Source organism: Saccostrea cucullata, unplaced genomic scaffold (genome assembly GCF_032062105.1).
Source record: "Saccostrea cucullata isolate Sc308-1 unplaced genomic scaffold, CSIRO_AGI_Scuc_v1 ctg347, whole genome shotgun sequence".
Taxonomy (NCBI): Eukaryota; Metazoa; Mollusca; class Bivalvia; order Ostreida; family Ostreidae; genus Saccostrea; species Saccostrea cuccullata.
In genome coordinates, this window is record NW_026933200.1 from 498,803 (window position 1) to 524,960 (window position 26,158).

At 33.0% G+C, this 26,158-nt stretch overlaps 1 protein-coding gene and 2 long non-coding RNA genes across 3 annotated transcripts; all 3 read right to left on the reverse strand.

Moving 5' to 3' along the window:
* Positions 1 to 6,858: 6,858 nt before the first annotated feature.
* Positions 6,859 to 12,035, reverse strand: LOC134237651 (uncharacterized). The gene is made up of 3 exons (XM_062719789.1): positions 11,858 to 12,035; positions 11,635 to 11,740; positions 6,859 to 7,110 (listed from the first exon to the last, which is right to left on the reverse strand). Exons 1-3 carry the CDS (start codon positions 11,952 to 11,954, stop codon positions 6,996 to 6,998), a joined length of 318 nt encoding a protein of 105 aa, XP_062575773.1. The 5' UTR covers positions 11,955 to 12,035; the 3' UTR covers positions 6,859 to 6,995.
* A 2,479-nt stretch (positions 12,036 to 14,514) lies between these two features.
* On the reverse strand, positions 14,515 to 15,755 carry LOC134237652 (uncharacterized). The gene is made up of 3 exons (XR_009985854.1): positions 15,596 to 15,755; positions 15,456 to 15,509; positions 14,515 to 14,913 (listed from the first exon to the last, which is right to left on the reverse strand). It is a non-coding gene; the product is annotated as an uncharacterized LOC134237652 (long non-coding RNA).
* Positions 15,756 to 15,915: 160 nt separating this feature from the next.
* On the reverse strand, positions 15,916 to 17,616 carry LOC134237649 (uncharacterized). Its single transcript, XR_009985853.1, has 4 exons — positions 17,414 to 17,616; positions 16,527 to 16,691; positions 16,230 to 16,328; positions 15,916 to 16,102 (listed from the first exon to the last, which is right to left on the reverse strand). It is a non-coding gene; the product is annotated as an uncharacterized LOC134237649 (long non-coding RNA).
* Positions 17,617 to 26,158: the final 8,542 nt, after the last annotated feature.

Below are 26,158 nucleotides of genomic sequence, written 5' to 3' on the forward strand. Positions count from 1 at the left end.
AACTACAAGGGTTGTCCCCTCTAATAATGGCACCTCAAATATTTGTTTGATGGTTTTTCAACAAATGTTCACTTAACTGCCACACAGGATATCGGTTTAGGTAAAGGGTGAAAATAACGAAAATTGATCGATCAAAAATAAATCGGTCTCATCCGAAGGATCTGTATCCAAGGCACGCAGAAGATTCAAACCAGCCAACGTAAGGATCAACTAATTATTCTCCATCGCTCTTGAGCAAGCGCCAAGTCACTGCACAATGTGACAGGAACGAAACAGTGATAAAATGGAATGTTGACAAACGTAAAACTTTTGCGTGACTAGGGCAAATTTTGTAAAATTCCTTAAAGTAATAGGTTTAGAAACTGTTTAGAAAATTACAGGTTTCAAAACCTAAAAAAAAAAATCTATTTTATGGAGAAAAACGTAAGTAAAAATAACTTGCGTTAGCTCCAACACGAAAATATTGTTTTACTTTTTCTTCCCTGTTGTTCGCATTTGATGAAAAAAGTTAGAGAAGTAGCTATGGTCTCAAGTACCACAAAATGAATGTTGGTAAACCAAGCCTTTTGAAAAGATTGTACTTGAACACATTTCTCACCTTTGCATGTTCAAACTGAATGTTATAAGTTTAAGTTAAAATGGAATTTATGGTAATAACGAACAGTATTCAAGCTCAAAAGTCCATTAAACAATACAAAATAGGAGCAGAGCAAACACGGACCTCCGAAATATCAGAAATGGGATTAGGTCACGAATAATAGTGTCGTGACCTTAACATACACGAAAACAAGGAAACAGTAGACAAAACCTGTGTTTTTCCGGTGTAAAGACGAATAATGACCCCCATCGAATAATGACCGGGGGTCATTTTTCAAAGACAAAAAATGACCCTCTACCCGTAGAAAAAAATCATTTTTTGTAGAAAAAGTGTCCTAGGGGTCATTATTTTATATGTTAGTCCTATAAAAAATTGACCCCCATTGAAAAATGACCCCCTTTAAAGTGAAAAGAGATTCTTTAATTGTCAAGTAAATAAAATTTCTTTTTAATATTCCTCCTTATAGTGTTTGCTTAAAGAATGATATTCCACTTGTTTTTAGAAATCAAACCATGCAACAATCAGATTCCACTACTCTTTAATAGAAAAATTAATTTTTCCTTCATTTCAACTTTTAGCTTGTATAAGTTTGGCAAATCCTATTTGACAATGAAAGAGGGGGAAATTTTTGACACCCCCCCCCCCAAAAAAAATTACTTTAAATCAAAACAAACAAAAAATAAATGAAAAGCAAAAATATGAATAAAACTCTATACCTTTCAATAATACTGAAAGAGACTCTAAATAAAATATTGAAATGAAGTTTAGCCTTCACACAAGTTCAATCATGTCATAATTTACTTCGCCATGATTAAAGCATACTTTAAATGTTGGTGGGGGTATACTTGAAAGTATTGTGGCAGAGTAACAGTTGAAAATTAGTAGAATAGTAGATTATTTAAAGCTTATTTTTAGTGCATCCTTATAGAAAAATAAAGGTATGGTAGTTTTTTTATTCCCCCGTAAACGAAGTTTCGGGGGTATATAGTTTTGTCGTGTCCGTCTGTCTGTCTGTCTCTCTGCCTCTGTTTGTCCTCAAAAACTTTAACCTTACCCATAACTTTTGATTTAGTGGAGCTATGACTTTCATATTTCACATGTGTATTCCTTGTGACAAGACCTTTCTTTGGATATCACCAAATTTGACCTTTTGACCTTGACCTTGGAGTTTGACCCACTTTAACATTAAAATTTTAAACTTTTACTTTGGCCATCTCTTTTGAACAGTAGATACCAGGACATTTATACTTCCAATCGGCAATCCTCGGCTGACTCCGCTGCGCTCCATTCAAACCTCGGATGTGATTAGTGGAGGAATACGCATCAGATCCTTACATTTCTCCGCCGGAAATTGCCTTATCACTCATTTCATATTTCGCTCTGCATAATGTTCGTCGAAAATGTTTCTTAATTTGTGCAATTCTTTTTCGTGAACAGGTTTTGATTACAACCTCATGTTAATAGGCTTTGAAAGCAAGAAAACACTGTTGAGTGTGCCACAAAATAACTTCGATTATGCTGTAGGCTATGACATTTGAAAGAAATTCAAAAAAGATCACATGACTGAATCAGCAAGATGGTAGATCACCGTTGACGTCCGAGGTTATGTGCGAGGTACGAGTCATCCGAGGAACTCCGAGTGTTATACTTCTCATCTGTAATCTTTGTTGAAAGACCTTTCATTGGATACCAACAATCTTGACCCTTTGACCTTGACCTTGTAGATCCCCGTACTTGGGAAAAAACTTTAACCATGGCCATAACTTTTGAATGTGTAATCCTTGTGAGGAGACCCTTCATTGAATACCAAAAACTTTGACCCTTTGACCTTGACCTTTGAGGCTTCACTACTTCAAAAAAGCAAACCTTGACCATAACTTTTAAAGAGTTAGGGCTAGTGCTTTTATACTTAACATATTTAATTTTTGTGACAAGACCTTTCATTTGATAACAAGAACTTTGACCCTTTGACCCTGACCTTGGAATTTGGCCTACTTTTAGAAAATATTAACCTTGGCCATAACTTCTGAACGGTTAGGGCGAAGGCTTCCATACTCTTCATAAGGATTCTATGTGGCAAGACCTTTCATTTGATACCAATTACATTTGATCTTTTGATCTTGACCTTGGAGATTTTTGTACATATTGAAAAAGCTTTAACATTGGCTTACTTTCAAATTTCACAATTGTTTTCCTATGTTGCCATACGGGGGCATCAGTGTTTCACAAACACATCTTGTTTTTTGTTGCTTTTGTTGATAATCAACTTCCTCCTAAATAAGTAAGGGGGTGGGTGGGTATAACACCTAAAATATGCTCTGTAAAACTATTAGTATAAAATACACATTACAATGCAAAAACTATACATGTAGACATAACCTTTTGATTTAGCACACAGTATTCATTACATTTCTTAATTCTGTTTTACTCCACGATTTTATCCAGTTCTGAGTATATTTTTTCAGAGAATTTAATATGAAAATCAGAACAAACATTTTCATTTTTGTAACGTCTTCTTTATACTGTATCATAATATGAAAAGTTAATTGAAGACCATTTCTTTTTATGTCCCTGTAATCGAAGATTCGGGGGTATATAGTTTTATCGTGTCCGTCTGTATGTCTGTCTGTCTATCTGGCGGTCTGATTTTCCGCAAAAACTTTAACCTTTACCATAACTTTTCATTTATTGTAGCTATGTCTCTCATATTCAATATGTGTACATTCCTTGTGACAAGACCTTACTTTGGGTACCACCAAATTTGACCTTTTGACCTTTACCTTGGAGTTTGTCCCATTTAACACAAAAATGCCAAATTTTTAATTAATTTACTTTGGCTATAACTTTTAAACGGTAGATACTAGTACTCTCATACTTCACAAATGTAATACTTGTTACATTAAACCTTTCTTAAGAAACCATCAACTTTGACCCTTTGACCTTTGAGTTTGACCTACCTTTCAAACACTTATCCTTAGCCATTAATTTTGAACAAGTGGTGCTAGGGCTTTCCTATTTTGCAATTGTATTTCTTGTGAGAAGACCCTACTTTGGGTACCATTATATTTAAATTGCCTTTCAGAAAAGTTTAATCTTCGCTATGTTACCATACAGGGGCATAGCTGTTTTACAAATACATCTTTTTATATATAAGAGGAGTTGCGGATAACAGATGGATACCCCAAAGCGTAACAGACGGACGGACATCCCAATCACCATATACCCTCCCGCATTTCAAGCGGAGAATAAAATAATATATGATACTGCTGATTTTTTCTGTCAGTACGATGATTCCCACCATCGAAAAACAATGTTTACCTAACCCTTTAGGCTCGATGAATCTTTACTCCTTCTGATTCCGAATCATCGCATTGACCTTAAAATACCTGGTATAGCTATAATCGTATGTTATGAGATCAACATATCATCAATTTATTCCAAATAAGCTCAGGTGAGCATTCTGGCAAATATGCTTCTTTATCTAATTTTTTTTGCCCCCTAAAAATTTCAGTTTTAATCAACAGGGAGTCATTTTTCTACGGGGGTCATTTTTCTTCATGTGGGTTCTGCAAATTTTTAGGGTGGTGACACTTTTTCTACGGGCAAAAGGGTCATTTTTCTACGTCGAATAATGACCGGGGGTCATTTTTCGCTGTCGAAAAATGACCCCCGGTCATTATTCGATGGGGGTCATTATTCGTCTTTACACCGGCTCACGTATGGAACAGACTTTTCTTGCTTTCATAATTTTCATAAATCTTTCACTTTATGTTTCTTAAAAGAAACTCATGATTTTGACTCATTATTTAACTTTATGAATTTTAAGAACTGTTCAAGACGTAGACACAAATTTTATTTTGCTATTTAACATTCTTTGAATTGTTGTTTCCATGTTTTTATTACAACCTTATGATATCATGAAAAAGAAGGAAACATTTTTTTCCCAATTATCCGAGTTATCAGTATTTCAGCCAAATTTGAATGGCATATGATAAAAAAAAAGTCTGTTAAGAATATTTTTAAAATGATGGAGATTATCTTTAAAGTCAACTTAAGAGGAAAGTCTTGTTTATCTTCCTTGAGGTCATTCATTTTCATTAATTATCACGAACAATATTAATATTATCACGTAATTACTTTATATTTTGCACCCAGGAACTTCATTTTCCATTGTTTATTATCCTGTTTGTGCTTTCTTCACAACTTTAATCAGTTCTTTGTTCTGCATTTATTTACATTTTGGTATCAAGACTTTTTATAATGAAATATATGGAGATATCGAACAGTCCATTAAACAATACCACTTATGGAACAGAGCAAACGTGGACGTCTAAAATAATCCAAGGTGGGATCAGGTGCAAGGAATGGAGGAGTGATCATCCCCTACCGACTGGTCATAACAGTCTGGTGCTCATTGTCACAATTGGGAAATAGCAGTGTGTAAAAAATTACCTTTCAGGACTTTTGCGAGAAGAACTGAGTTTTACTGTTAACGGATTACTTTGACATTTAAACCTGGTACAGAATAGATAATACGAGGGTCGTTCAATAAATAATGCAACATGTCATCTAAAGATAAGAAAGGAACATAAAATGTCTTCTTAATAGTTTCAATCCTTCAAGACATTCCCTGTTACCCTTTACATATGCATTATGTCTTTGTATCCATGCACAGAAAACCTCAGCATACTCATCTTCAGGGATGTCCCCAAGGCACTGACGAATATCATATTTCACGACATATCTGACATTGTACAATCTTCCTTTCATTGTTTTCATGAATTTTGGGAATTAAAAGATCTCCTAGTGTCTTAGATCTATCTAATATGACCGATGGAAAAGTTACGTTTACTTTATTTTCTTCAAAATCTCATTTATTTCTCTAAGCTTATATGCAACTGCGTTGTCAGGCACAGGAAAATACCCTGGTCACCGAAATTTGGACTGCCCTGGCAAGAAATCAATAAAGGAATAGCAATGGTTACTTTCATATTTGAATTGCGTTAAGTAAAGTTAAGTAGTACATGTTTTAATGGATCTCTCTAAATACATGAAAACTAAAAAAAAACATGTTTGGAGCATTTGCTTCTCTTTATCATAATAAAAAACACCTTTTCTTTGATTCCACATTTTTTCTTATTTTCGGCTATAAAAAAGTGCACCTATATTTTGTCATTTATCAAGCAAGTTTATCTTCTATTGAAAAAAACAACATTATTTAAATAGACCATTGCCACATTTACGGCATTGTTTTCTCTAAGGCATTTGTAAGAAAATAGGGCACATATCTGATAGAAATATTGTTAATTTTTTTTCTTTGTCAAAATTCTACAAAATGCCGTGATGATTTAATGTTTAGTATCTTAACGATGTCTTTCCAGGTAAATTAAAAATTTCAGGTATCATGTGGCACATAACATCGATATTTTTTAGCCCCCCCCCCCCCCCCTAAATTCAATCGGCTAGATTGATTGTAATATTTAAATTCTCTTTTTTTCTTCTTAGTTACAGTATCTATCTGAAAAGTATACAGCATTGAAGATAACTTTTTTCTACATATAAAATCATATCATAAATATGAGTTCTTAGGCAATTTATGTAAAAAGCAGTTTTCGCATACGCTGTAATTTTTATTTTCTTGACAGAGATCATCCACTCAGTGTAGTGGCCATGCTTATTTCAAAAGTGCATTTCTTTGCGAAGACAATAGGAAAATTCATGGGGCTTTCTGTCTTTAAGACAATATTAGTAGAACTTTTCATCTGTGAAAAAATAAAATTAAATGCCTCAACATTTATCACGATATACTGTATGTTGCATTACTTACTGAATGATCCTCGTAGATAAGAAAACCTTGCTGGTGGTCATAGGTATGGAGAAAGGGGTATTTATAGGTGAAGGTTGAGAGTTTAGGTTGGGTGCTTCAAGGACAACTTATCTGTGATTTGAAATAACTAGTTATTTTCGGTAAATTTAATGTTGAGCTAAATATTTATATCGTAAAAGAGCTTTTTCATACATTTTTTGTTTTTAGATGATAGATTGCATTTGCGTGTACAATCAGAATGTTTTTTAAAAAATAATTTTGCAAATGGCCAATGACAATGTAAATTACTAGTAATTTAAGAGTTCCATTTTATTGTAAAAGCAGCTATCAATGATATCAAAAGGCGTGGACTTTAATTTATGGTGGGGAATCATCATAGAAAAAAATATTATTTTTATACTTGAATTGGCACAGGAAACATTAAAAGTTTAAACAAATTGAATTTTCACTTTATTTACGACTAATGAGTGCATGAATGAGAGTACAATTGATTTGACTTTATTCAGCCACAATTTTTTTTATAAAATTGTAGTTCATTTGCATAAAGTTCAAGTCCATTTTAAAAACCATCTAATGCGTACATTGTGACACACCGTCTTCATCATTGATAAAAGTATAATCACAGCGAGGCAGTCTCTTCAACGTGCAGCCTTGTCTTTCCATGATCCCTGCGTTGTAGCCAAACCTGAAAATGAATGCAATAAGAATTAGAATTCCTTTTTTTCATGAGTTTCTTAAAATCTGTTTTCTAATTTTTGTTGTTTAATCTAGACTAATATTAATTGGACATCTTATTTAAAAGCTCACGAGAAACGATTAAAAAAACTGTTCTTTTTAACAATTTTGAAAGGAGGAAAAGTTCTCTTTTTAAATACACATAACTTCTGCAAGGGGGTTTACCTGGATATACTCCAGTCGTCTTGGATGGGTGTACTTTTCAATATCATAGTTTGCAGTTAAGTGTGAAGTTATATGTTACGTCACGGTCTGGTTGACAGCTGCGCTCAAGGCAAATTGTACACACCGCAAGTTTTACGACTGGAACTTTCTTCTTATTCCTTATTGGTTGCTGGTGCAACAGACTATTTCAGTGTCAAGGTTGATAATATGAGTTGACCAATCTCGTGAATTATTTAAACTGGATGCATCTGACGAAAAGATCGTGACGTAACGCAAAACTTCACACTCAACTGAAATTAATATTATTTAAAAAAAATGAAAAAGTTTAGCTCACGACAGTTAGGTTTCAATACTGGATAAAGAGAAATCAAAAATGAAATCTTTCACTATTTATTAACAAGTATTTGTACACCTCCCTCTTAAGAACTTTTTATTTTTCGCAACTTGAAAATTATTGGTATGAAATACATAGTGAATCTGTTACCCACAATGGAAGTATTTAAAATATATAACCGAATTCAAGGTATGTTTTGAAAAGGATTAAGGATTACACTATTGGTTGTAGAGACGCTACCATAAACGGTGAAGTGATAGAATATAGCAACATAAAACGGGAAGCAGAAGATGGAAAAGCTGAAGTCATCACAGATGAAACAGCACATTAAGGCCATAATAAAAATATTCCTAGATTCTCATCCCCGCCCGCCCCGATTTTATACCCCCGCCTCGATTTTTTTTATTTCTGTTTTTCTTCGTCTTAATTCTGATTGGGATCGGTATTCATCTACCATTCTACCCGCCAAAGTGATGATGACAGCTGAAAAGATGGTAATTGCTGTAATACATGCATCTATATTTTAAACAAGGGTCATTGGTTGAAAAATATTGGTGATGGTGTGAAGTAAGAGATAATTGAACCTTTACTATGACGTTTATTCGGGCATTAGATAAAATTACACTGACTGACCAGGTCTATAAAAAATCTGCAAAATTGAAAAAAGAAAAAAATATATAACAAGAGGCCCATGGGCCACATCGCTCACCTGAGAAGCTTTGACCATTCTGTTCTTTACGAGAGTTCCCCCTTATTATACATAATGCATCCCCACCCTACCCCACTGATCATAATTTAGACATTTTGAAATCTACACTACCCCATGATCCTTCCAAGGGCACATATGTTTCAGCTTTTTTGGCACAGTGGTTCTTGAGAAGAAGATTTTCAAAGATTTTTCCTATATATTTCTATGTAAAACTTTGATTCCCTATAATGTCCCTGCCCTTCCCCGGGGGTCATTATTTGAACAATTTAGAATCTACATTATACCAGAATGCTTCCACATAAGTTTCAGCTTTTCTGGCCTTGTGGTTCATGAGAAGAAGATTTTCAAAGATTTTTCCCATATATTTCTATGTAAAAGTTTGATTCCCCATTGTGGCCCCGCCCTTCCCCCAGGGGTCATGATGTGAACAATTTAGAATCTACACTATACCAGGATGCTTCCACATAAGTTTCAGCTTTTCTGGCACAGTGGTTCTTGAGAAGAAGATTTTCAAAGATTTTTCCTATATATTTCTATGTAAAACTTTGATTCCCCATTGTGGCCCCGCCCTTCCCCCGGGGGTCATAATTTGAACAATTTAGAATCTACACTACCCCAGGATGCTTCCACATAAGTTTCAGCTTTACTGGCCCAGTGGTTCTTGAGAAGAAGATTTTTTAATGACCCAACCCTATTTTTGTCTTTTCTTAATTATCTCCCCTTGCGAGGGGATATGTCCCTTCAGTTTAACAATTTAAATTCCCCTTCACCCAAGGATGCTTTGTACCAAGTTTGGTCAAAATTGGCCCAGTGGTTCTTGAGAAGAAGTCGAAAATGTGAAAAGTTTACAGACGGACGGACAGACAGACAGACGGACGGACGGACGGACAGACGGACAGACGGACGGACGGACGACGGACAAAATGTGATCAGAAAAGCTCACTTGAGCCTTCGGCTCAGGTGAGCTAATAAAAGCCGCCCGCCCGCCTCGATCTTTAAAAAAAAAAAATTCGGATGAGAATCTAGCAATTTATTTATTATGGCCTAAAGTCAACTTGAAATGTTCACTGAAAGATAAGGAAAGGTGATCGTGACTGAGAGGCTGAGATCTGTCATTGAACATTCAGCCATCTCTCTGAACTTTCAGTCATCTCTCTTTCAACTTTCAGTCCCATCTCTATGAACCTTCAGTCACCTCTCTGTGAACATTCAGTCCCATTTCTGTGAACATTCAGTCACCTCTCTGTGAACATTCAGTCCCATTTCTTTAAATATTCAGTCTCCCCTCTGTGAACATTCAGCCACCTCTCTGTGAGCATTCAGTCCCATTTCTTTGAACATTCAGTCCCCTCCCCCCCCCCCCCCTGTGAACATTCGGTCACCCCATTGTGAACTTTCAGTCACCTCTTTGTAAACATTCAGTCACCTCTCTGTGAACATTCAGTCACCCCTTTGTGAACGTTCAGTCACCCATTTGTGAACTTTCAGCCAACTCTCTGTGAACATCCAGTCATCTCTCTGTGAACACTCAGTCACATTCAGTCACCATTCTGTGAAAATTCAGTCTCCTCTCTGTGAACATTCAGTCCCCCCTCCGTGAAAATTGAGTTTCATTTCTTCGAACATTCAGTCATATTTCTGTGAACATTCAGTCATATCCCTGTAAACATTCCATCACCCCTCTTTGAATATTTAGTCACCGTTCTGTAAACATTAATAGTGATCCGGGTTCAATCAAGGTTGTACGAGGATTTACCCTGGGTTTTATTCGATGCAATCTGAGGCCGAAGGGTGTGTGGAATAAATTCCGGGGTAAACCCCCGTACAGCTTTGATTTGACCTGTATAACCAATTTATTTCCTAGGAACCAATAAAAAAATCTTTGTAAACATCAGATTCTAATCAGCTGTGTCTCAATCTATCGAATGATTACTACGTACTACAATGCATCGTGTCGTCATAATATTTGGTTTTTATAAAAGAGAAAGTACGCATTGTGACATCGCGTTTTTATTTACCCCCAGCTCAAGTTGGGTGCACGGATATTTTAACCCGACTCTGTAAGCAATCAAAGCTCGTGTTACAAGTTACATAGGAAATAATCAGTCACATAGCTGTTAACATTCAGTCACCCCTTCTATTAACATTCAGTCACTCTCTGTGAACATTCAGTCACCCCTTCTGTTAATTTCAGTCACTCCCTGTGAACATTCAGTCACCCCTTCTGTTAAATTCAGTCACTCTCTGTGAACATTCAGTCACCTCTCTATGAAGATTCACTCATCCCTCTGTGAACATGCAGTCAATTCATTGTGAACATTTTGTCCCCTTTCTGTGAAAACTTAGTCACAGTATTTTGAACATTCAGTCACCTTTCAGATAACAGAGTAGTAAAATTTTATCCTGTGCAACTAGTTCTCCACAATTTAGATGTTAGTTATCGTCTATACAATCGTAGGTCAACATTCGAATAAAGCAAGTGTGCAGGATAAATGGGGTCTTTTTCACGATTACTTTGCATTATAGAGTCTGCATACAGTATGGATTACTGCATACTAAAATTCTTTATATGGTATGACAACCAATGTTGATCATCAATCAGTAAAAATGACACAAACCTAACCAACTGTTTAGATTTCTCAATAAAATACAGAAGGAAATACGCGTTACATATAAATTAATGCAATATTTTGCATCGATTTTAATTAATATATTTTCATACGGTAAATTATTAATTAAAACAAAAAAAAATGTTTCCATTGAAATTAACATTGCAGATTTGCAGGAAAAAAATAATCCGTTTTCGCTTAGGTCCGGTGTCGCAGTATTGGCACAAAAAAGATAACCCACTGCGGTGGGATCTCAATACAAGTGAAGAATTATCGTAGGGACGTTAAACAGAGAAGTATCAAATAATTCTAAAAACCGATTCAAATGGGGGAATGAATGCATTTGTGGCCGTGTGAAACTTTATGTCTTTGAATTTAAACTTCGCGCGAAGTTGATGTACACGAAATAATCTTAATGTAAACAGCATATATATACACAACTACATCCCTATTTTTAGGTCTTGTAATGTCTGTATCGTATGTGTTTTGAATATTATTATAATGTAATGAAAAAGACGAAGTTTTATTTTTTAGACGTTTAAATATAAAATTAATGTATAAAATATATGGACGCAGTTGGACATTTTGATGTTTTTACACGTACTGACAATGAGGCCATTCAAAGGTATATATAAGACAATGTTTACTATTACTTACCCACAACAATGTAATGCTCCACGTCCACAGTAGCAATAAAAACAAGCCTCGTAGTCGAACTTTGTTTCATTAAAACCAATCACTTGACCTGTTTTATCCACACAACCTTCAGGAAAAAATGAGAGAAAAAAGTCAGAGTAAACAAACATCAAACAAAACATATATTAAACAAAGAATATTGAAAATCATTCTCAATAAAATGAGGAATATCTTTAATATTTACCGTTTAAATTTCTAGGAGGTTGCTGCATGAAATAACATGATCCATCAGCCAGCCAAACAAACCCAGACACAAAGACGAACACCCAAACAAACAACATAACGGTAAACAGTCGTCACTTGATGGCGGAGAGTAAAGTTTTGATTTGAAATTCTCCGATGTTGTTTACCAGCATCTGTGTGTAGAGTGCTGCGATTGCCACGTGGTCGTCTGTGTTATAATTATGTTTACTCTCTAAATCTTAACTTTTTACCCCCATATGTGTAGAACGAGTCTTAAGATTTTAAATAAATTATTCATGTGTTATGATGGCTTTCACAGTAAATCGTATTGTACTTTTAAGTATTCAAATGAATCTTATCGTGTATTAATTTCAGCCCAATTTAATATGTTGCTGAAAATACAAGTATTCAAGTAGAGACATACCTAAGGCCATGAAATCATCTCCCATTTCTAGTTAGTGTTCTATGGAACATGACTACTTTCTTCTCTGGAAGAATTATCTGTTTTGAAAAGATGACAAAACCACATATATTCATTCATGGATTTTTTCCATTTCATAAAATTTTTGAAATTCTTTTTAATTATTGGCTATTACAACTATACATTGCACACTATATCTATAAGCAAAACATATAAACACAAATACATTTACACGGTGAATTTCTTGATAATTTCGTTCTTTTCTGTTTTGAAAAGATGACAAAACCACATATATCCATTCATAGATTTTTATTCCATTTCATAAAATTTTTGAAATGTTGATAAATATGTTGTGTAATTGTAGTTTTCACACGCTTTTAATATGATCAAAACAATTAAAACAGTTAAAATTTTTGATGCCAATGTAATTATTGTTTAAGAAAAATACACAAAGGATACAAAGTTCTGGTTTTGTCTTCGAATATAAGATCTTAACAAGGAAAGCAGGAAAACATTATTTTGTTGGATATTCTATTATCTTGCGTGATAATAGATAAGTCTCCTTTTATTAAAATTTGGTTTTGTTTACTTTACTTTATCCCTTATGACCAATATTTGACGCAAAATGTTTGTCTTAAGATATACATGAGGTTCATTTTTATTTATTTTAAAAATCCAGTACATTGTTATTCTACACTAATATATATTTCAAAATGATAGCAGATTTTACATAAGTATCTTCGAAATATTTTTTAAATACATTAAGTAAACAATTATGCAATCTTGTAGTTCTTAAACATTTACCAAATCACAAAATAGTAAAAAAAAATAAATAAATAAATAAATAAATGACGCATTATTGCAGCAAAAAAGTCATAAAATGAACTGAAACTGAAAACATTTTATGCAGGACATAAATTTTTTCATCCTATAAACTAGTCCAAAAAAATTCTTCAATGAGGATATCGGTATACTGAATATAAAGATAAAAAAGTAAAATGAAAACGAACAGTATCCAAGCTTAGTGTTGTTCATTAAGCAGTATAATCAAAAATAGGACAAAGATGGATCTCGTAAACATCAAATGGTGGATCAGGTACAATGGAGGAGTGAGCATCTCCAGCTGCTGATGGTGCCTTTAGTATGATTAGGAGAGATGTAAAAAAAACTCATAAAATGTTTAATAGATTCATTTGTAACGAGATTGTCTTTCTATCATGTTTGTCGTTCAGTCTCTTTTTACATGTTAAGATACAAAAAAAAAAAAAGGATTGAAGAAATTAAAATTACTACATGTATATACATTTATAAGTTATATGACTTGTATTATAAAATTTACCGAATCGATAATACATATGGATCTCTTATTGTGTGTTTATATATATAGATATAATTAGTTATTAATTATTTTGAATGAAGTAAAATATTACCGATATCGTTTCTCATAGATATTGTAAACTTTTAATTTAAATGGATATGCACCTAATTTTGCTTTATCAGCACTTAGGAAATGTAGAACAAAAGCCAGTTCAATCACTCCTTACTTACATAGATGCATAGAGATAGCGTACAATATTCAAGCTCAAAAGACCATGAAACAAAATAAAATTAGGGTAGACCAAACACGGACTTCTTAAAAATCAAAGGTGGGATCAGGTGCCATGAAGAAGTGAGCATCCCCTGCTGACGGGTCACACATGCAGTGCGCTTCTTGTCATGATCGGGAAATAACGGAAGAATCTGTCAACAATAAGTATGAAAAACGTCAGTCAACATTTGACTTACTGATAAATTATATATGCTAAAAAGATCATTTTATGGACCAAAAACTTACGAAAAATGACATTAAAAATGAATAAACAAGACGAATAAAATTCTTGTTTCAACAATATGTCTGTCAATAATTAACCTCCTTTTACAAATTACTCATATGCACATGTAGAGCATACCCTTGCGTATCAAATGAACTGAGAGGTATATACATCGTATGCTGGTGATGACGTCACTGTTTGGCACGCAGTATCTCTGTACTAGATGTGTGGATGAAGCTCTTATCAATATTGTAGCTTGCAAAATTAAAAATAAATAAAAAGAAAGCATAGCCCGTCAAAAGTAGACGAATTCTTTTATATATTAATCCATATTTTATACTGAAACTAAATTCAAAATGTGTAGAATTTATATAAGGTCGAAAGGTCAAATTGTACAGAAATGTGCTATAATCACAGTTTCGGCAACTCGAAGATACAAAAAGTTCAACGATGTCTGTTTCACTATAAATTCAGAATTTTGAAACACTTGTAGCCAGTATCCATTACATTTTCAAACGACTTGAAGCTTGTTTTGCATTGTTGATTTAATCTGTAATTTACCATTATCTTAATATGTATTTTATCTGTGTTGGGAATTTATAGAAACACAGCTAACTTTTACCCTACTCACGACCTTGAGAATGTATACATGTATTTTACAACAACCAATGTCAAAAGAAACATGATATCTGAATTCATATTTAGATGTAAGGATATCAAGGTTTGTATGGTGGAAGATCTTCTGTAGTATAAGCGAGTTTATTTATCCTGTTTGTTTTGGTTTCTGTCCACTGGGTATTTACTGTTGAACCTGTTTTACTATTCCTGTAGAAAAGAAAGACACACGTATTTTTTGTTACCTTTAAAATGTAACATACTTAATCTTATGTTAATGGGTAGTTATAACTAACTGACCGGGCAAGAAAACCATGGGGAAGATTTGTAGTGTGCAAAGAAGAATGAATGCACTGTATGATATTGGTTGTATCCAAGTTTTTAATTCAATGAGGTATGGTAAGAGGTAAGGAAACATATTTGATTGATGAATGGATTGTCATAAAATTTAACCTGAAATATAAAACTTCAATTGTTTTTTAATGTATTATTCTTACTTTTATGTAATATAAAAAATAATCTCAGGTCAAAAATACAACAACAAAATAACAAACCCTTTTACAAATCTCTTTTTCATAATTATCAGCATCACAACCAGAATCAAAATCAGCACTCCAAGTATCAGGCCGAGGATGATCTCCAGATCTACATGCTTACGACCGCCATCACCTGAAAATACATAAAAATTGAATTAAATTTTTTGGCCAAAAAGGGAAAAAAATAAGCTCATTGTTTCTCAAAGTCTGTTTTACCATATGCATATGATTTTCTTTCATCAACTTCATCATAACCACATGGTTCATCACCTAGAATTATAACAATGTAAACAATAAACATTTCGGTCGAGGAATGAATTTAAATCTTTAAACACAAAACGCAATATTTTGCATACCGAAGCAATACCACGACGGACATGTGTCCACTCCCTGTAGACAGTAGGCGGTGTATTTGCCACAGTTCTTTACTTTGATGTCATACGACTTAGAACAACAGCTGTGGAACCCTCTTTGGCATGCCTGTCGTGTAACAACACCATCTCCTCTGGTAGGACGACTTCCTGTTTACAGTGCAAAGATTCATTTTTCATCAGACAACCCTCATCGATTGAAATAAACAACTGAGCTCTCAGATTGGAAATCTTGTTTGTGTGAAGGAGACGTATTCCTATTTGACACATAACCTACCCGAGTATTTCATTTATACTCACCATTCATCCATACTGAGTATATTGAAGCACAGCTTAAGACCTTTGGGCACCGATTTAGCATGGGAGAACTAGATTTATACCACCCAGCTTTTAGGTATTCATCACAGTACCCCTGCCCTTGTTTAAATTCACAATTCATGGAGCGGAGTCTATCCTGTGTCAATGTTTGAAGGTTTCCTTCTATGCAAGGATCTAAACGACCAAATGTTACACATATTATTAGTGTTTTATTTTATTTATGGAAACATAAATTGTCTAAAAATATATGAAAATTTTAAAGTTTTATAAGAAGTGGTTTCAGTTTATTTAAACAACATACCCTCAGAGCATGTCGTTGGTGGGCTAACCGTAGATGGTTTTGATGTTGTTGTGGTTGATGTCGTACTAGCAGTTGGATATTCACATAAACCTTGTTTCCCTTATCATAGATAAAAACATGTTTATGTTGTTTTGAGTCCATGTATGTGATACATTTATACTTGATTTATAGTATGTTCACAAACCGTAAATAAATTTTATTTTATTTATCATTTTTTTAATTTGTTCTTGTGATTATTTTTTCATGAAAAGTAAATCATCAGCAATTTACAGATTTTAGGCCCTCAAAAAATCTTACCAAAACAATATCTTTCGGAACAGGAATCGAGGGCCCCTAAACAATAAGCATGGAAGGATCCGCAGTGTTTGATCTAAACATCATACTCTTTTGAACAACAAGATGAAAATCCGACCTTGCAAACTTTTCTTTCAACAATACCGTCACTAGTCGTCGGCAAGGATCCTGATATTTTAAAAAGGATAGAGGACTCAAGAACCATGAAATTTGCTTCATTACAAAATATTTACATTCAATATAATTTTCTTTATGAAATCCATTAGAAATCCGTGACGTTCAAATCTCTGTGACACACGCGAAACCTTGTCACCGCGCGTTAGAATACACAGTAGGAACTATATGCATTTTCAATACTTTATGAACATCAAAATGTACAATGTTTGACAAAAAAAAAAAAAATTAACCCTGTTAAATTAACGTAAAAATACAACAAATGTGCATTTAGAATTAATTTATCACTTTTTTCCTCGCAATGTTCGTTTGGCGTTATTTAACTTTACGACGACACAAACGTCACAAACAGCTCAAGATTACGTCTATAAATCACAACAATTTTGAAGGTCGCTAAATTCATATTAAAGATAACCGAAATAAACAATTATGAAGAGGAAAAATTAAAGAATGTAAATATAAGCATTGAATTCATATTTTGGGATGTTTTCGGTCCTATTACACACCTGGCCGTGCCCACAAATTATCATACCGCGCTAACGCGCGGTATTCAATTTGTCGGCACGGCCAGGTGTGTTATAGGACCGAAGACATCCCAAAATATGAATTCAATGCTTAAATAATTTCTGTAGATATTGTGCTTATGCAACATTTACATAAAATATAACTCAAGACGAAAAATGTGTTAAAAAACTAAATTGATAAACTACACGTACCTTTTAGCCAAAGAGGATACAAAGCGCCGCAACTGAGAAGCTCCGGACTTTGCGTCAACATGACGTCATCCACCCTGTACCACTGGGGAATTATGTAACAGTCACACGGTGCGTATTTTGAATCATATTGGCAATTTTCAAATCTTGCATATGGTTCAAAGAATGAAGATGCATTTGCTTGCGCACATGGATCTAAAATTAAACCGAAAGAAAAAGATTATTTAATGTGATGGAATTAATTTTTTGAGACAAATTCACATAACATTATATTTTTATAATCTTACCTGCAACGTTGCAATAACATAAGGAACCTGAAATATGTCAAAATGTTTTTAAAATATTATAATAAATCAATTAGACAAAGAAAAAACATCCAGTTTATCTTTATATAAATTTTCAATCATAAGACAACCTCCCAAATTAAAACTTAGAAAGAGGCATAAAAGATGGAAAACTGTCCAAATAGGATCCATATCAGGAAAAGCAGTCTGTCCTGTATCTGGATAAAGAAAAACGATTTTCATTTCCATTCCAATTTTTTAAAGAAGGTAAGATAATATTAATCTAAATAATGTCATTTTTTGTATTAATATATATTGATATTAAATTTTTGGATATGTCATTTGTCACAATTAACTAAAGTAATTTTATGTTAATCAGTATAAATAGTACGTTGAAGAAATTTCAAATTATTTAAATGCATAAAAAAAATTCTAAGATATACATCGATGTTATTAATATTCAAATTTAGAAAAGAATAAATCAATTACCTTTTATTGTTAATCCTTTATAGCACATATGTATTTACAGAGTCTAGAATTATTTTGTCAGAAAAAGAGTAGGAAGCAAAATTATTGCAAATATCACATGACTAACAAAAATGTTTAAATAATTAAGTTTGGTCTACTTTGACGTGATTAGCAAATATGTAAAAATGAACATAAAGACCTCTGGGATTCCCCTTCACTGGCATTTCTGATAACACATTTAATTTATCTTAAAGCATTTGAATTGATGCCAAACGTCTTAAATATCAGACCGTATAAATAAATTGTACACATATATAGAAATTGAAGCCTTACCTGGCTTATACAACAGCAATTTAAACAAAAATAAAAAGAAACGAATGACATAGATGACCTTGTCAGCAATTTATTATTTTGTTATTGAGTCAAATGCTGACTGTTGTTTTTTATACTAATTGTAAGTCCAATTTTTACACAATGAATTGATTGACTATTTCCCGATCATGACAAGGTGCACAAGGCTGGTGTCAGCGGTCTGTATAGGATGTTCATTTCTCAATGACACCTGATTTCATCTTTGACGTTTCGAAGGTCCGTGTTTGCTCTGCTCCTTTATATTTTTTTGTATTTGAGCTTGAATACTGTTCGTTCTTTCCATTATTTTATCTAGAAATAAATATATATGTTTGAGAGGAAAAAATACAATTGATAATGCATGCTTTGTTTTTGTACTCAATAATTCAGAATTTCAAAAAAGCAATCTATAACACAACTATTAATTTTCACCATGTAAGCATATAGAAGTTGATAATTCGAAGTCGTAAAGGTTTTTCGAAAAATTGAAACAAACAGATACATCTGTAAAACACTGGAAATTAAATTCAACTGATATCTCCTTCATCTTAGCCAATTACGAAAATAAATTGTCAAAACGAAAAAAAAACCAAGAATATTTACACCCACTGAATATTTTTTTCCTTTATTTTTTATGAAGACAATTGCCATTAATCACTACATAAACGACTCTAAGCAAGCCATGTTGCATAGCTTTCTAAAACAATGGATGTTCCTTCGGTTATGCTTACAATTACATATATATTCATCTATAATACAATATTCAAAATATTTAAATATTTTACTTTGATTTTTTTTCATATAGATGTAAATATAAACAATAGAATGTGTTTCTTTGTTTGTAAGTACAGATTAAAGTCGCAGCTATTGCAGAAAAATATGTATATATATGTATTTTTTCTGCAACAGCTGCGACATTAATTCCAGTCTTAACAACCAAAGAAAGACATTTTATTACTCAAATTAGCGGAACAGATCCCGAAAGGGAATGTTTGTTAAGAGCAAGACAGCTAGAGAGTTCTTTTTTTTTCTTTTTTTTTTTACACGTAATATTAACAAAATACCGGTAACAAACTTGATTTACCTACCATACCCATATGAACAATCATTTTTTATTCAACCGAATATATAAAATACTACATAATAATAAATTACTTTCTTTTAAAAGTTGTTGTTACGTTTTAAAGCAGCCTGAAAAATAATAGCAACTTATCAAACTTCCGGGACGCGACTTATTTGCCTCCAGTCTCTTACGTCATTGATATTGTTGACTTTTAAAACTGATTTCATTGAAAGGGAAGCGATGAGTTAAAATGTAGCTTAAGCAGTCCTAAAAATATAGAGTGCAACATCTTTTATATATTATCTGTATCATTTTATATAGAAAGGGATTACTTGAGGACATAAGCTAAAAATTCTGCTTTTTGGATTAAATAATTAAAATCTGACAAACAAATTTATGCATGAAGCTTGAAGATAAAATATTGTTCCATGGCTTCCGTAAAAGTCAACGTGTGTAAACTAATAACAATAATTGGATCCTTCTTTTTGGGTAAGAGTTCTTTTTTCATTTATTTCAATTTACAAAAACTTCCCTTGGAATAATTCAACAAAGATTTAGTTATTTGCTATGTTAGAAGATTTTGATTTAATTAACACTAAAATAATTGAATTTATTTTCTATAACTTTGAATATGTAAACGCTCAACCGTTCAAAAAATGTTCTCGTATGGTTTTTGACGGATATAATTGGCTGATAATTTCCTTCTAAAGGAAAATTGTAATTATCAATTTTAAAGAACTTATTTTTTTGTACCGATAAACAACATTCCGGCCATTGATACAATGTCCTTGTCAGGCAACACGATGTACCATTAAAATAAAATGCTGAGTGATGGTTTTCATATTAATTGTTAAGCCATTATTTACAACCTTATTTATCTACGAGTTTTTTCTTTGTTCCATCACGACAAGGAGTACCTGTAGACATGAGTTGCTTACTCTTCAACGGCACAAGACCCAACCTCTGATGCTGTTTGCTCTAATAAAGATTTATATTGCTTGATTGGACTTTTCAGCCTAAATATTGTTCTTTATTTTCAAATGACATTAAAAAAAACATTTTAAAAACCTGTTTTTACAAATATTAATTTAATTATTTGACACAGCATTTCCGTAACGTTTTTTCGGCATTTGTTAAAAAAAAGATACAACTTCAAGGTGAATATAAAATAAATAAATTATACAAAATTTTAAGCCATAGTCATTGACCAGTATATTTTAAACCATGCAACTATATGATAGCTGAAATATTTTATCAATTTTACATTGGTTCATGCGAAAAAGTTCAAGACTGGTTCCATGTCATTTCCATTACTGATGAGATAAGGCCCTAAACACCAAGACCCTGTATCATGGCTAAGGGCGAAACGATTACACGTGTAAACGGCGAGGTTTCGGTTATATGCTCTAAACGTTTACAGATTGAGTAAACGTTTACACGAAGGTCATTATCAATGTCTATCAGAAATAAAGTTTAACACAAACAAATTGTTTTATTTCATAATATTTCATAATTTACAATTTTAGAAACACCGTCTTTGACCATTTGATAAACAACAATTTACACCAGAAACATATTGAATAAAAATATCTAAAACCCGGTACGGTCTAACATATTTAATTCCGATTTCCGAGTTGCGAATACTAGCGATGTTTTATGACACTTGAAATATAAAACTTGATATATTTTGATTAAATAAATATAATACATTTTTCACAAGTCTTTGAAAAGTGTTTTGATACAGTCAGCAGGTCCTGTTTTACATTTTTCGAGATTAAAAGATCCATCTTTACAATTCTTTTTCTACGTCCGGTATAGCCAAACAAACCAATGCAGTTGGGTGACGATGTACAAAATGAATGAGTTTAATGCGCCTTAAATTCTTACGTCATAATGACCAACAATGAAATTGTAATCAACTCATACTTATATTAAAGTGAAAGAATTGATTATTAAATTCGAGTTTCATGAGTAAGTAGCCATAAAAATCCAACATAAAATATCTCCCGTTTAAATGGTACCGTTTCGTATACTACTATCCGTTTAAACGTTTGCAAAATTCAGTAAACGTTTCACCCTTAAATTCATGGCGGGTGTTGCTACAATAAAGATCCCAAACCACACTGCTCAACTGCCCTACATGTCGAGTAATGCTCAAAATTTAAAGCTTCAACTTCATATAAATTTTGGAATGGAACGTAAACGAATATACAGTCAATCAATCAATCAATCAATCAATCAATCCTATTCTGATTACTTTGATAAGCTTTTATGAGGTTTTTAAAGTTACAGTATTCTATTTTCATTAACTATGTCAATGAAACATATAAAGGCAAAAAACAAAGAGTATTCAAGCTCAAACGTCCATAAAACAGTATAAAAACAGAAGAACTGAGCAAATTTGGACCTCCAAAACATCAGAGAAAGGATCAAGAGCATCCCCTGCCGACCGATCACCCCCGCCGTGTGTTCCTTGTCATGATCTGGAAATAATGGAAAATTAAGTCTTTTGTTTTCTTCAGTGTGTAAATAATGAACTAACAATTAGTATGATAATCGACAGTCGGCATTTGACTCATTGATAATTTGTATTTGCTACGTACCATGGTAATTGTATCGACCATAGAACTTACGAAATGATGACTTTAAACGATGTTTAATGATGAAAATGAACGAGACTGCTGATATTATTTAAGTTACTCATATTATACTCAATTTCTTCTAATATAATTACTCAGACTTTGATTCATTATTATTAATTAGAGGTACTATGCATTCTGTTACCTTTTAAACAATGCCATTTGTGATTAACAGTATCAAGTAATATGAAAATAATGAACATATGTCAAACTCAAAATTTCCTTGAAACAATACGGTTGGAAACTTAGCAAAGGAGATCTTAAGAAACATCAGAGGTGAGACCAGGTGGACGAATATGAGTCTCCTTCGACCGGTCACACTAACTTAATGATATCGAAAAGCCTGGACTTTAATTTATCGTGAGGAATGGTTTTGCATAAAGTTCAAAAGTCATACGTTTTTAAGATTTTGATTTTGGTAAAATTATGTGATTTCAAATTTTCCAAAAATTCCTTCGAATTTTTAAGTATCCACATCTGATTAACACCACTTAGATATATTGTTGCACAGTAATCTTTAAGTTTCTCCTTCTTTTTGGTTTGAATAATTGCGAATTAGGTTCTCTTTCGCTTCGCTCAGACGAACATAAATTATTTCATATTCTCTTTACATATACAAAAACAACTCAAACACAAATATAGAGTAGGCGACAAGTTAGCCAGATTCGAAAAAAAAACGCCTGAAGGAAAAATGTAAAGAAAAAAAACATTTAATTTCAATACCGTTTTTCGTACAAATAGAACCTTTTCTGTCGTGTCCTTAAGAAAACCGTCCTCTGCTGTTTCACTCTTCCACCGTCCATAAGCCTTCAAGGATATATCAGAGATGTCTAGATTGGCTGCGGCTGAAGCACCTCCTTGTCTAAGTAAATGAACACCTAACTTTGAAGCGTCCTCTCCAACATCTTTCAATGACTTGAAAATAAGTTCCTTTTACATAAGTATAAGATATGGCTTTGTAACTTTTAGCAGGCTTACAAGAATTACATTTTTGAACTATCTTAAAGACCTGAATATAAAGTCATTAGAATCATTCTGAATACCACCCAATTTAAAATAATTAATAGGACATAGAACGGGACACAAATCAGAATTGAGTTTTGCAATGAGAGCAATGTTACCCCTTCTTTATATGTCAGTCCTGAAGCTTCTAATTTTAATTTCCACATGAATATCATAAAAGGTAATGTCTGATCTCGTAATGTTGCACAGCTCTCTGGCCCTGAAAAATCCTGCATATCCAAGAACAAAGAATAATCTAATATGCAAATCAAATAAATTGGACAAGTTACTTTTTAAACTAGAGACTAGGAAATAATATTAAATGTGATAGGTTTTGTCTTGTTCATTGAAGTTTTTGTAAGAATGCACAAAGCTCCCTCAAAAGTCATTTTCACATGATTGTCAGAACACGGGTTTGGAAACATTTTTTTTCATGATACCATTGCACTGCATAAAAATGAGGGTTCATCATTGAAAATGTTGATTTAGTCCGAACAAGATGAGATATGAAAAAAGACACTGTTTCAAGCGTTCTTGGTTAAAACGATAAATTGAGAAATGACCATCAATGATCGAATCGATCATTCTGATGCCCCAATAAAACCTGGTATATTTCCAGCCAGTGTAACAATTTCCCCCTCTTCAAGAGTTCCAAATTGTACCCAATGTGAATGGTTGAAGAGCTGAAATCATTACAAAACGTTAACATATAAAGTATTAATTTTATAAAGAACAAGTTGAATTCAAATCGTAAACAGTTGCAAAAACTTTTAATCCTAGCTGTAAGGCTTAACTAAGATGCATTTAAACTTTATTTTGGCTTTCAAGCCATTCAATTACAGTATATATTAGGCTCTCAGCCTACTAAATATACAATGTATCTACATCCTGGCTCTCAGCCAATCAATACACATACTAGTATCAGGCTCTCAGCCAATCACACACATAGGCTCTCAGCCAATCATACACATAGGCTCTCAGACAATCAATACACATATCAGGCTCTCAGCCAATCATTACACATATCAGGCTCTCAGCCAATCATTACACAAATTAGGCACTCACCTTACGATGCAGAATATCAGTCCTGACTCCCAGTCAAAATTACGGATAAATGTCTAAACTGGGAACTTGAAACAAAAATGCACCTTAACAAGTCTAAATATCAAAATTAACATGAACGACTTTAACGTTGGAGAAAAATTTCACTCCAGCGAAAACACTTTCTTATAAGATCCTGAAGTGAAAAAAAATTTCTTGTTTTGTCATATTCAACATAGCAAATCACAAAATCTTTAAATTTTCCATCTGCATTAACCAGCATGGGTAAAAATAACGAATATATCCAAATTGACACAAGTGTGCCATGTGCTTTACACATACCTAAATAACGTATGGTATACAGTGTAAGCAAAATTAAGAAATGTTATTTACTAGACTTTCTTTAACCGTTTGTACATTTACATGCTCTTTTTCACAAAACAAAATATCTTTTACCATTTTAGGTACATTGATTATCTGTGGAGGGTCCCTATATTCTCTGGCCACATCCCAGCCATACATGTACTTATCTGCAATTCTTATAGCTTTTTTCCAGGTATTTAATATGAAGTCCAGGGGGTCGTAACATAAAGGGAACTTCAGTCTAGGACCATTCTTAAGTAGGACTTAAGTACAGTCTGAGCCTTAAGACCGTAACTCGAAGCGTGCTAAGATTTGACAATCTTAGCAAAACTTAGGCGGCCGGTAGAGGTGACTTAAGTATGTCTTAACTATCTTATCTACATATTTAGAAGAAATAGATTTAAAAATCTCGACGTTAAAACATTTCTTTGTTCATATTATGCGTTCAAAAAACAATTTACCAAATGAATGTAAAATAGTGATAAATCAGTTCAAGCTTTTTGTGGGGAGTGGGAGTGGGTATTGAAAACAGACTTATTGAACACTAATTCTAGTATCAGTCTTAACATGGCATATATGTACATGCTAAAAATTTTTTAATTGAATTATATAATTTATGTTACTTACTATCTGTATAATTTGGAAAGAAATTGTGAATTATTATGTTGGCTGTGACATTGTGAGATATAAAATACTTTAGAAACAGAGATATTGTTGGTGCAGTAAATTAGGAAATGATTTTTCTCAGTTTTATTTCATGTAGGTCTATAGATAAACGTTCGATTTATTGTGCCACATGTCCGCGACTATGGCAAAGCGAGTGAACATTTTTCAAAACAAAAGGGTGACAACAAAAGTTAACTGAAAACATCGCAGTCTAGAGTGAAAAACAAAAGTCATGTTTTTACAATGAATCACTTTTATAATTTATAATTTTCAAATATTAAGAATAATTTTCAATTGTATCTTTACTACGAAATCTAATCCAACCTAACAAAAACCGATAAGTTATTACGAACATCAACTTTTATACATGTGTATGCTTAAAAATGTAATAAACTGATTAATTTTTTAAGCAATGTATGTAAATTACGTGAAAAACTAGGGTTATGTATGAAAAATAAAGAGGTTGGGAACACATCCCCTTTAGCGAGATCATCTCGCTAAATCGCGATAATCTCTCTTTAGCGGAAGAAAAACATTACCATAAACGGGTATTTTGTTGTTTTCATTATAAAATGATCAAAAATCTCGTGTGTTTTGAAAATCCGGGAGAAAGCTGCATTGAAGCGTGAATTTACTACAAAAAACTGACAATATTGGCTAGAAATTTAAGACAATCACTGCTGCGTGTGAGAATAAGAGGCTGAAATCCACGTGTAAATCGTGCCTTTTTTAGCGAAGGTTTCAAGTTTTTCAGTCATATATGTTTTTGAAGCATATAAAATATGTATAGATATCCAAATTAAATTCGATAGGGTCCTAGCTTTCCATTCTTGTACAAAAGTTAAAAATAATGTTCTTAAGAAAACCCATG